At 36.5% G+C, this 12,519-nt stretch overlaps 1 protein-coding gene across 2 annotated transcripts in view; it reads right to left on the bottom strand.

Annotated features, from left to right (window-relative positions):
• Positions 1 to 12,519, bottom strand: part of LOC108977023 (probable serine/threonine-protein kinase DDB_G0282963) — a 64,602-nt gene that overhangs the window by 33,657 nt on the left and 18,426 nt on the right. Inside the window, exons 2-3 of one of the 2 annotated variants that reach the window (XM_018946515.1) lie at positions 6,861 to 7,044; positions 261 to 6,800 (exon numbers count right to left, since the gene is read on the bottom strand). In XM_018946515.1, coding sequence (XP_018802060.1) covers positions 261 to 6,800; positions 6,861 to 7,044 — 6,724 coding nt within the window. The remainder of the gene's footprint in view (positions 1 to 260; positions 6,801 to 6,860; positions 7,045 to 12,519) is intronic. The other variant, XM_018946516.1, reaches the window with a different exon arrangement.

Genomic DNA, 12,519 nt, shown 5'->3' with positions numbered 1-12,519 from the left:
TTTCATACATCGAGCATTCCACGCTATTTTCACAATAATCCAAGAATTTTTCCTTCATTATTATTGTTAGTTTATACAAAGAATTATTTTTCACTTTTTARTTTGATATGCTTTAAAASCGTGTTTTTTAGTTTTTTTAAACTATATTTATTTAATGTCAACTGTACCTTCTTACTATGTACTTATGAATGGTGACATACAAACAACCATTAAATGATTAATATATATTTTAAATTTAAAAAATCTTGAAAATTACTTACTACTTGGATGTATTATTGTTCGACTATTACGTGTATTTTTCTCCAAGCTGGATGTATTGCAAAACTCCATTTTCCCTGATGCTAAATTTACCAGAGTTGCCTGAATAGGTCCTTCACTAGTGTTAAAGTCGGCAACATTGCCAGACTTTGAATTTCTTACTTTTTCAGCCACTTCGATCAATGGTTCATCAGAGTCGGAAGATTCCTCACATTTTCTGCTACAGCTGATTTTTGAGGCATCCTGCGCATCATTTGCTGAAGATAAATCATTCATATTTCTAACATTATCATCATCAACAACATTGCTCGTAGCGCTACTTATACTGCTTGTCCGTAAACGCTTTTGTTCAGTACATTCATTTAGATGAGCGTTATTAGCACTAGTATCAGATTCTTGACGCTTTCGCTTATTTCCTACACCAAGCTGAGTTTCACTACCAGAAAATGTAAYGCTTAATTGTGGGCTGACACTACCGATTGAAGACGCTCGCGTTGTATTCAGTTGTTTATTGTTAGTAGTCATACAAGAGTTTGCATTTGATTCACTCGATGTTGGACTTGATTTATTTATATCCAAGGGACTTTCTAATCGACTACTAGCACGAGTGCGAATTCGATTACATTCCGTTTCGCTGTGCGTTGGAATTTCAATAGCTATAGGAGGGTAAGTAGAGTCCGAACATTGTGAATGAATATTTGATGCATCCCCTTGTTTTTTAGCTTCAAATATTATCCTGCCTCCTTCATCTGTTGTCAAGTTTTCAGTAGCCTTGATATCAAGTTTTCTAGAACAAATTGGTTTTTCTAGACCTATTTCAGATTTATAATTATTATCTAATACAATATTTCCATCTGTATATTGAGAAGTGTTCTTATCTTTGGCGGTAATGGATTCAATTATTCGTCCCGCTAATTTATTTTCAGTATTTTCTGTTGAAGTTTCGGCCATATGTTCTAACAACGCTCCTTTTATAGTGTCTTCGACTTTGGAAGGAGAGATGGCGTTTTTTGTGTTTGCAGCTGATTTAGGCGATTGTTTAACTGTGCTAACAATAGTTGATGCATTTCGGCCAACTGCCAAATAATCTTCATTAAATCCTTCCATTCTGGCCAAAGCCTTTTCAATTTCGTCATCTGTATAATCCAACAAATTATCTTTTCTTTGTGGGTTTGATTCGAGCTTATTTTCCTCATTTATATTTTTGGTACGATCTACTTTTTCTTTTGTTATATCGCTGCTTTTCAAGGACTTTTTTACGTCATTAGGTGTTGCTGCTGTCTTTTCGTTGCTTGTACTACCACTATTTATCTGCTGTTGAGTTGGGCTGCTAGACAATTGTTGATGAGGACTTTTTTCTGATAACGCATCCATAGACTCAATACCACTGTCTTCGCCTGTTCCACTTCCATTACCATGACCAGGGGTACCACTTCCGTTACTTGCCGGCGAGTTACGGAGCATTACATTAATAAGAGCAGGTGGTGAAGTACCAACTACATTTCCTTGATTACCTGATATACCAACGTTATTTACACTTACGGTTCCATTGCTTACAGGAATTGAAACGGATTCATTTTGTACAGCTTCATGCGATTGGTTCTTAAACCCGACAACTGCATTCGCCAATGTTGTTGGTAAATTCGAAGAAGACATTTTAATTTCTGTATTCACAAGGCTTTCATCTGTAGAAGTAAAACTTTCCGATTTAGCAACTAAATCATCTTGTTCAACCGACGATTTTGGTATTGTAACTCGTTTTAGGGTTGTTGCACTTGGCAACAAAGTCGCTACTGCGACAATTGTTTCCTGTGGTGATTGACTTTCATTAAGAGTACCAAATTTCGTTTGCTTCTGCAATTGCTTTTGTTGATGCTTTTGAAGTTGAAGTTGCTGAACAGCTGTTATGTAAGACGGTGGTTTGTGATTTTTTGTCAGTGGTTTGCCTCCACCCATACCAATAGGTGTAATTGTGGCTGGTGTCTTCAAATTCATTGTATTCATCACACGATTTGAAACATTTACAGAATTATCACTGGAACAAGCCAATATATTATTTTTGGATAATGTATTAATTATGCTACCAGATAAGCTTGATGGATCTTTACAAGTTTGTGACAGTTTATGGGACGTATGCTTTTGATATTGTGATTGATGCATCAATTGTGGTGGAAACGTTAATGTACCTACATTAGTCGAACCAATTATTATATTTTTATTGTCATTTAAGCTACTGCCGCTCTTTGTATCAAGCGATTTAATTGCACTTATTGTGAGCCCATTTTTGTTACCCGAGAAGGAAGATGTTGTCAGTGACGTCGCTGTCATTGACGTTGCTGATAATGAAAGATCATCACTGGAAATCGGCAATGTCGGCAAACGTGCTGATGTCATTATTGTCACGGAATTGTTACCGTTTCCACTACAGTTAAAGACTGATGATGTAGGGTTTTGGGAAATGTACAAATGTTGTGTTTTCTCTTGAGTCCTAATCTCTGTACACAGATCTGGCATTTGCGGTGACTGCATTTGCGACTGTTTATTAGGTATATGTTTAGAATCAACATCTTCAGCATCTCCACTCGATACAACTGAAGCCGTATTTGGCAAACTCTGTGGTTTCTTACGATCTTTTCGACTACTTTTAATCACAATTGAATTTTTCCCACCCCTTAGGCTGATATGTAATGGGGGTACTCGCGGTTCATCAATTGAACAATTCGGACTAACATTTACCGCTATTTGCGGTGGCGTAAAATTTGTGAAAGAAATCGATTGGTTTTGTACAACAGAAGAATTCTCTAGCAGATTCTGTGGCTGTTGTGTAGAAACCGATAAAACTGTGGTATTTTGGTTTATATTCTTGTTAAGTAGAATACTATTATTACTTTGAGTTGGTACGTTTAATTTGCTCGAGACTGGCGTTTCCAATGCAGGAAGTTTTGGTGAAGCTACAAAAGAAATATCTACTTTATAAGCAGGAGATACCGGTTCCTTCTTTTCCAATTTTAAGCGTAATTTTATTTTCTCATTATTATTCAAGCTTTCTGATGTCCGTTGAGTTGCCAATATAGATGTAGATTCCGATAACGTAGAAGGTATTGTATTCGTACATGACAATGCAGCAGACGTCTTCGACTTGGCATTTGTTTTTGTCCTTTTAGGTTTTGTCACTCCAGAAATGGTGTTTGCATCTTGCTTTTTCTCCTTTAAGTTATTTTGTTGTTTTTCACGTAGCGTTGTTGACTTTGATTTTTTTTTAAGACCACTAGTAGCCGATGTCGTTCCAGGGGTAAAGAATGCATTCGGTGATTTAATTGTACAAAATTCAGTAATATTATTAAGAGAAGTAATTGATTTTTTAAGCACATGAGTGTCATCTCGTTTAGTACATTTAACGCTTCGATTCGATTTGTTTAAAAGTAACGAATCACGTGCGCGTTCTGTATCACTTCCTACTCCAGGAATAATTCCGTTAATTTGYTCACTGATTGAAAGTTTGGACACAGAGGTTCCACATGAATTTGAATCATCCTCCATAAACAGAGAATTGGATAAACCTTCGACAGATTGATTACAACTAAAACTTTCGATTACTGAGGACACTACACTCTGATTTTTCGACATAGAATTAGTTTGCTGAGTTTCCTGTTCTGCCTCTGTTTCGCTATCATCACTCTGCATTGGTTCCATTTCACCGGTCAGAGGATTAATTAGAAATTGTTTCTGAGTAGATGAATTCTCTGTGCCTCCGCTTCTTTTACTTCGATGAAGGGCAGACTCCTCTTGAAAATTTGAATGTTGCGCTGATTGTATAGAATTAGATAATATATCTTGAGTTAACTGCAGTTTCTGATTAGTTTGATTATTTAACATAAACATGTTATCTTCCGGCTTATATCGGTTTTGCATAACCTGATCCCGTGATTGATTATTTAGATGCACTTGCAACTTATTTTGTTTAGTGACCAGTATGGTGTCATCGTTTTGTATTGTTTGCGGTATTTGCCCATTTTGTTCAAAGTGTATTGGATTAACGCCAAGTGTCACATTTGGTGGCAAATGTCTGGCTTCTGCATCTAAAAGCGAAGATGCCGCAGCTGCTGTTTCATCAATATCTACGCCTACAGCAGATAAATTTTCTTCAATTAGGTCCAAATCGAGATCTTTTGCATCTTGCAAAAGTGATTCCAATTCATTTTTATCATCCAAACTAAGAGTTGAATCCAAATCACAGTTTAATGTTGGTAGCAAAGCGTCAAGATCATTTGTTGTTAGAGCTTCAAAATCGGACAGAGTTATTAAAGGATCTGATAATACATTGGATGCAACATTATCTATCGAAGGTACTGCCACCATTCTTCCAATTGTATCTCCTACGGGACTCGATGAATGATTGCTAAATTGCTGTTTTTGCGAATTTTCTTTATTTGGCTGCGATTGGTGATTGGTATTCATTTGTTGCTGCTGTAAGTTGTATTGCATTTGGTAACGAGCAAACTCCTGGAAACTACTTTTGGTTTCTGAATCCATCATTTTGTTATTCACAGGCCAGCCTGTTGTCGCGTTAGCCGTCTGATTATAATCAGGTGGTGCAGGTATTGTACTTGTCAAAGAGGCACTGCTACCAGTACTGGATCTCGCTCTGGATAAAGACGATTCTAAAGGTACTTGTGAGTTGTGGTGAAGATTAACACTGTTAGATAACGGCGATACTGCTGGGGGTAAAATCATTGCTGTCTGCTGTTGTAATTGATTATGTTGCTGCTGCAGTTGTAACTGTTGCGATTGCTGTTGACCAATATGCTTATGTGCATGTGGCGTATGAGAGTGTGGAGATTGCACTGGTGTTGTAGAAGGCGACAATATTTGCTGTTGATGTGAGCCCATTAATGGACTATGCATCGAATGGTGGCTAGAGGCAGGTGAATGCGACGCCGCAGGCGACATATTACCGGAAGAAAGAAAGTGAAGTGCTTGCTGCGATTTTTGCTGCACAGCTACGTGTCCTGTCATTATACCTACAGGACGAACTTGCCGAACATTTGGCGATTGCTGATGGTGCAGATTAGTTAACATTATTCCACCAACACCATTTTGCAGAGATGCCTGATTATTATTTATTATTTGAGATTGCTGGAACGATTGTTGTTGTTGCATTAGGCGTTGCGAAGGCGTACCTGGAATCGAAACAACAGCTCCCTGCAACTGTTGCTGGCGCTGTTGGCGCAAAAAATGGGTTTGTTGAGATGTAATATGCTGCGGCTGAAAATTAGATTGAAATTGGTGCTGACCAAATACATTGCTTCCAGGATTTGTCATAATTTGCTCCTGTTGTTGTTGATGTAAGTTCCGCATACTCGTATTTACGCCGGAAGATAAAGACACCCCCATTGATGAAGATGTCCCCATCAAAATATTTTCCGAAGATAACAATTGTGTTTGTTGTTGTTGAACTTGTCTGTGGTCTAGTGCTATGTCGTTAGGTGTTGATTGCGTTTGCATTGGTGAACTTAATAACTGCTGTTGACGTTGGCTTTGATTTAACTGTTGCGGACTCGTGGATTGTAACGGTGATGATTGCTGTTGAGTCAAGGAAGTTTGTGATGACAATTTTACTTGATTTGACGTCGTATTCCCATCATTTTGTAATAAATTCACAAGCAGGGGTGAGGAAATTGCAATGTTATTATTATTTGGCGTAGTAGAATTAATTACTGAAAAAGATCCAACTGGTGGCCCTCCCATGCCTTTTTGTAAATAGTTTTGAACTGTTTTGTTTACTTGAGAGACAGGTTTGTTTATAACGTTTGATGTTACTGTCCCCATACCTGGGTATGGGGGCGGTGGAGGTTGCAAAAACTGTAATTTATTACCAGCTAAAACAGAAGTTGAAGGCAAAAGATCTACATTGGGAGAATTTTTTAAACCTTTTAATGGTACATTGGGACACGATACCAAACCACTTGTAAGTTCCATTTGTCCATTTTGCGGCGCTTGTAAAGATTGTGAACCACTTGTTGAAAATGCTTGATTAGAATTTACTAGACCACTATTCAGTGCATTTTCTCGACCTTGTAAAACACGAGCTTGCCTCATACTAACGAATGGATAATCCCTACTATTTGACCCGCTATTTAAATTTGAAGGTATTGGTGGTACCGGGACTTTTCCATCCATAGGACAAACTGTATTTGGCGGTTTAAATAGTGGTTGACCTTGAATTAACTGCCGCTGCAGGTTTGGGGTTTGATGTTGTTGTTTTTGAAAAATAACTTGCGCGGCATTGCTTGTACTTGGCCCTCCAAGCAGCATATTACGTCTGTCCTGCACCAGCTGATATTGCTGCAATTGAGATGACGGAAGTTCTTGTTTATTGGTGTTTTGTACAGGGATGTGACATTGCACTTGTGATTGCAAAAATGTTCCACTTGTTAACTGATCACTAAGACACCGGATCGCACTCCCCCCAGTATCCAACAGTTGTGTAAAATCGCCCATCGCCTCACTCGTGCCGCTCGATAAAACTTCTTCGTCATTATCTAAACAACATTTAAAGATATTTTCCAAAGGCTTCTTTAATTGAAATAATTACAACATACCTATAGCCTTTAAATTTATCTCCTGTCCGGGTAATTTTATGGATATCACAGAATCGCCGTCCAACTGCACAGACATAATACCGAGAGCATGGAGGGCTGGATTGCCCTCCGCTGCCATCTGCCGTAATCGTTGAGCCGCATCCTTTGGGATTTGCACTGTTATCCGCACGCAAGATTCAATCTGCTGTAAATTAGAAAGTTACAAAGTAATTATTAACAATAAAAAAAATTTTTAATTTGATCGTGCTTCATGATATACTTATTTTGTAAGGGTGTGCAAATGTTGACTCCTAAAGTTTAACAATCAAAACTAAATTCTTAAATTGCATCGACATAGTTACTGCCAAAACTAATCTATTTAATGCGAGAGATGCAACTATGTTTCGTAAACACTATAGAACGACCTTTATATCGTACGGTACTGCCGAAACTACAAAGACTAGTGGGCGAAATGAAGACATGCCCCATATAGGTTCTAGAAGCTCTACTAATAATAGAGTAAGATGGAACCGGGAAAGGAAAAAATCGTTACATCAAAAAATCAAAAACAAAAACGAAAGAAATAAGGGAAACAATTACTCTATCCAACTTTAATAAAGACGAAATACCGAAAACCATAAGTTCTAACATTAAATTCAGCATATCTCTAGGAATAAAGATATCATGGGATCAATTGAAAATAAATGAAGAAATAAAGCCACACTCACAGGCATGGAACACAGACGGAACGAAAACAACAGAAGGAATAGACGCGGRGATCACGGGCCCAAATACAAAGAGGCCAATCCCCTATACGGGTTTTGTCTAATCGTTGGAATTCTTTAAAAACTTTCTTTCAACTGCCTGGAAATCCAACGCGGATTACTCTTGCCAACAGGTGCTACTTCGGACTGAGTAGGCAATTGAGTAGTAAAGTCCTCTCTCGACGAACAAAAGTCAAACTCTATAAGTCACTCATTATTACCGTCCTGCTATATGGTGCAGTGGCTTGGACGATGACGACAACCGATGAGTCGACGTTGTCAGTTTTCAAGAAAAAGGTTCTGCGAAAGATTTATGGTCCTTTGCGCATTGTACACAGCGAATATCGCATTCGATGTAACGATGAGCTGTACGAAGTATATGACGACATTGACATAGTTCAGCGAATTAAAAGACAGCGGCTACGCTGGCTAGGTCATGGACGAAAACACTCTGAAGCAGTTCTGAAAGTATTCGACGTAGTACCTGCCGGGGGAAGCAGAGAAAGAGTAAKACCTCCACACCGTTGGAAGGACCAAGTGGAGGACCCGGCTTCGCTTGGAAGACGCCTTGAGAGCCGAGGTGTATCCTGCTTGGATCCGTCTGTCATCCCAAAATGCTTGCCTTTCATCGGCCTTTTCAGGCAATTAAACAAAAATAAAAAGCATTGGGATGACGACCTTGGGTAGGTAGTTGTTCACAAGAAAGACGATGTGATTCTTGACCCTTCGTTTAAGTCTCTTGAGGACTTCCACGTAAAACTTGGCGTTGACGGTTTATCCAGGGTGAACAAATTAATGATGGACGAATCCTTTGACGTCCAAAAAGAGAAAGAGCATGGTTTTCATTTTGGATTTGCTCATTCATCATCAACCTCTTCCCAGCCCTCCAAAAAAGCCTGGTGCCACCAAAACACACCATTTCTTTTTAAAGCAACATCTGGGTAAACCTTCTTGATCATATCAAACGTCTCTGTTGCAGATTTGCTGAGTTTAAAACAGTTCATGCTAAAAAAAACCCATAAAAAAGTTGTATCTCAACCAGCTAAAATTTCGAAAAGTAAATATTATTGTTTCCTCATTCAGTAAGTTTAATTTTTGCAAAAAAATAAAATCAAAAATACTTTATAGTAAAAAAAATCAACACTTAAATGTTATTCTGAATCACATTGAAATGATTAAAACGGAAGGCACAATTGTGAGCCTGTTCAATATTTTATTAATTAGCCATTGTTTTTTAAGGGGTTAGGGGTAGTCAGAATTTTAATTTTTTGTTTTTTTGCATTTTTGTTAAGTGTAATATCTTAAAAATATTCGCTGAAAATTTCACGTTGATCCGATAATTAGTTTTTGAGTTATTCGCCAAATAACAAAGAGAGCTCAGCTCGGGAACTTCAAAGCGCTAGTGTGAAACATTGAACGCGTTTTCCCAAAACTAAGTTTTTTGAACTGGTGACAACTGTAACTCGAAAACCGCTTAGTACGTTTTAATAAACTTTATATAGCTTGTAAATACATAATAAATTCGGGCCTGATCGAAGGATTTTTATTTTTTCAAAAATTTCGATTTTTTAAGACAAATTAACTGTTGATTTTTTCCCAAAAATTTAGACAAAAGTTTCTTGAGGTAGCCATTTTGTTAATTTTTGAAAAAAAAAATTTTCGATCAGGCCCAGGATTATCTACAGCGCACGCTCGCTAATGTGAACACTCTATAGTTCGAACACCCCATAATGTGAAGAGACATTTTTATGCATACTACTCTATAATATGAACACAGTTCTCAGGTAATTCTGAATTTGGGGAATCCCCTAATTGTAGAATAAGACTTTCATTTGTATTGCATGTAATGCGTAGAATACTTCAGTTGCAATTTTGTATTCGCGTGAAGTGTTTCGTTTTAGAGTTTCTGTTAAAAATGAATTCTAAAAAAACACACGTTTTTAACATTGAAGCAAAAAGCTGATATTCTCGATTCTTTAAAAAGAGGCTCATCTATGACGTTCTTAGCAAAGAAATATAATGTTGCTAAATCAACAATTTGTGGAATCAAAGCAAAAAACAAGTTTTGTTTTTTAGGTAACGTCATTTTTAAAGGAGAAAGGTTTGCCAAGCTCTACTCCTAATCGACAACGCTCCTTCTCACCCAAATGAAGCTCAGCTGGCAACGGAGGATGGACAAATTTTAGCAATGTTTATGCCACCGAACGTTACTCCCTTCATCCAACCAATGGATCAAAATGCCATAAAKATCACAAAGTTGCATTACAGAAACAGCCTTTTAGCCTCAATAGCAGCTACGAACTCCAATTTACTCGATTCGATGAATTAAAATTAAAATTAATTGCTGGAAAAATATTTTAAATTTTAGATGATTTAGCAGATGATGACGATCCCGAAGATATTGTTCCGCTTGCAGTTTTAAAAGAAAAATGGGGAGCTGAACTTCGCGCCTTGATGAGCAATACCGTCGATCTCCTTAACAGTTGAGGTTTGTTCGTTTTCGCAGAATCGCACAAAGATATGCAGGTTATTGAAAATGATTTTCTTATTAACCATTTCAGGCTGAATTAACGCTACCAGGCGTTCATGAATGAAACGAAGATATTAAAGATAAAAATGCAAACGACGAGCATGAAGAAGAAGACGATTCCGATGAAGGCAGCGTATCGGAGGTAGAGGAGAAAATTAAGCGGACTGAAGCAGTTGAAATYTTCAACAAGGCGATAAGGWGVGCTGGTCATGAAGACGTCGATCCAAATGATGTAAATGTACTAAGACGTCTAAGAGGGAAAGCTGTGCTCCAACTTTTAGAAACACAGAAGATACAGAAAAGGATGACTGATTTTTTCAAATAAAACCTAGATTTGGTATAATATGTGTTACGTAAAAATGTATATGTAATTAAACATGAATAAAATGTGAATTCCAATATATAAATACGTACTATCCTATTCTTTTGGAGCATTCCATAATGTAAACACTTTCGATAATGTGAACTGCCTTGGTTTTAATTAGGTCAGATTATCGAGCGTGYGCTGTATTTATAAAACTTTTTTTTTTGTCCGATTGATTTTAGATGAATCTCCAAGGACTTATAGTTGTCACCGCAAGTGCCTTTTTATGGACCTGGGTGAAAACAAAGAACTATAACTTTGGAAATAATTTTTTTTTTTTTTTGGAAATTTATGACTTCAAGTCAACACATTCTATAATAATGCCATATTACTACTTTTGTAAAATAACACGATTTAATAACAAAACAAAAATACTGAATATTCTCATTTTTTCGTGCCTCTGACTACCCTTAACCCCTTAACACAGCCTGCCACCTTTTTGGCATTGAGTCCACTATGGCCGCACAAATAGTTCTCCACAATTCTTCCTTGTTTTTCAACCTAGCGCTTCCAATCTTTTGTTTGACGATTCTTCATAACTTCTCTATTGGAAGCAAGTAATAAAATTGCGAAAGGTAATTTTAAACGTCTATTTTATTATGAACCAAAGATCTACGTATGTTTAGGTCCGTTGTCTTGTTGAAACTCCAACTTTAGTCCATTCTGCAAAAGGGGGCATAACTTCATTGAGTAAATAAAGTCCAATACAGAAGACCCACACCGTACTAGAAGAACAGTTTTTGCAGTATATTTGAAAACGCCGCATTTTTTGGACCCCTTACCCAACATTTAACATCACTTCAACTAAATTTACCGTGTTTTCATCTGTCCGTAACGTACTATACGCGAATTTTTTACATTTATTATATTTTCCATTCGCAATGAGTTTTAGTGAACTAGATGCGACGGAGTTGTTCTCCCTGTATTAATAACGGCACTTTTCGAGCAGTGCTTCCATAAAGTTCATTTTTTTTAGTCACCTTCCTAATTGCGACAGCTGATTTGAATGGAGCCACAACGATGTAATTCTAATGAAATCATCATCGCGCTTGCATCCATTCAGTTTTTTACAATTTCTGCAATGTTGTACACGAAAAATTTAATTTTATGGCATTACTTTCCCCGGTATACAATATAATTACCTGGACCATAACAGCATTTCGCACAATTGTTATTTGACCATCTTAATGTATTATATTAATTTGACTTTGCGAAAAGGACTTTGGCTGGCTCTGTAATCAGGCTAAATTGTTGATGAAAAAAAATCATGACTTATCAAACCAAAATTGAACCGCAAGGTGGTAACCTAACAATGTGCGATTGAATATTTTTATCAACTATTCTTCTGATAGGAGGTACTTAACCAAAACCATTGTACACCGAATAGTACTGATTAATTTAAATTGATAATGTTTATATTTAAAAAATCAAATTTTACCCCGCAGATTTATATACCGTTTTAACATTTTTGTTTATTCACAAATAAGATTTTTATTCTATTATTTCATTTTGAAGAGTGTTACTGACTCGACAGTCCTTCAGGGAATGGAAATGCCATTTTGCAATTTGTCTCTATTGTGGAGTATTCTTATAATGAAAATATAAAAACGTATATATACCGTCTGATTTAGGTTTGGTCTGCTGTGAAAAAAAGTTTTTAACAAACCAATATTGTGGATGTTGAAAAAATCGATTTTAAGAAACTGAAAACGACTCATAAGTTGGAGGGCATGTTTAAAATAAGTATAGACCTTATGATAACACATCGACAAACAAAAAATCCTTCAATATGATGTAATTTAAAGTAAATATATTAAATGGATTCATGTAATAAAAAGATTTTTTTCAAGAATCGACCAATTCTATTTTCTTCACCTTTTTTATATTACTTCATATTTTTATGATAATTCATATTTCATATAATAAACTTTCAGTTTTTAATTTTAGTGAAAAATGCAAGCATACACAAAAAAATCCTAGAACAAAAATTTGTTATGAACAAAATACAATTATTTGATAAAA

Source organism: Bactrocera latifrons, unplaced genomic scaffold (assembly GCF_001853355.1).
Source record: "Bactrocera latifrons isolate USDA-ARS-PBARC rearing strain unplaced genomic scaffold, ASM185335v1 scaffold_824, whole genome shotgun sequence".
In the NCBI taxonomy this organism is placed as follows: Eukaryota; Metazoa; Arthropoda; class Insecta; order Diptera; family Tephritidae; genus Bactrocera; species Bactrocera latifrons.
The sequence above is the reverse complement of the archived record's forward strand: the minus strand, read 5'-3'. Positions and strand labels throughout refer to the sequence as shown.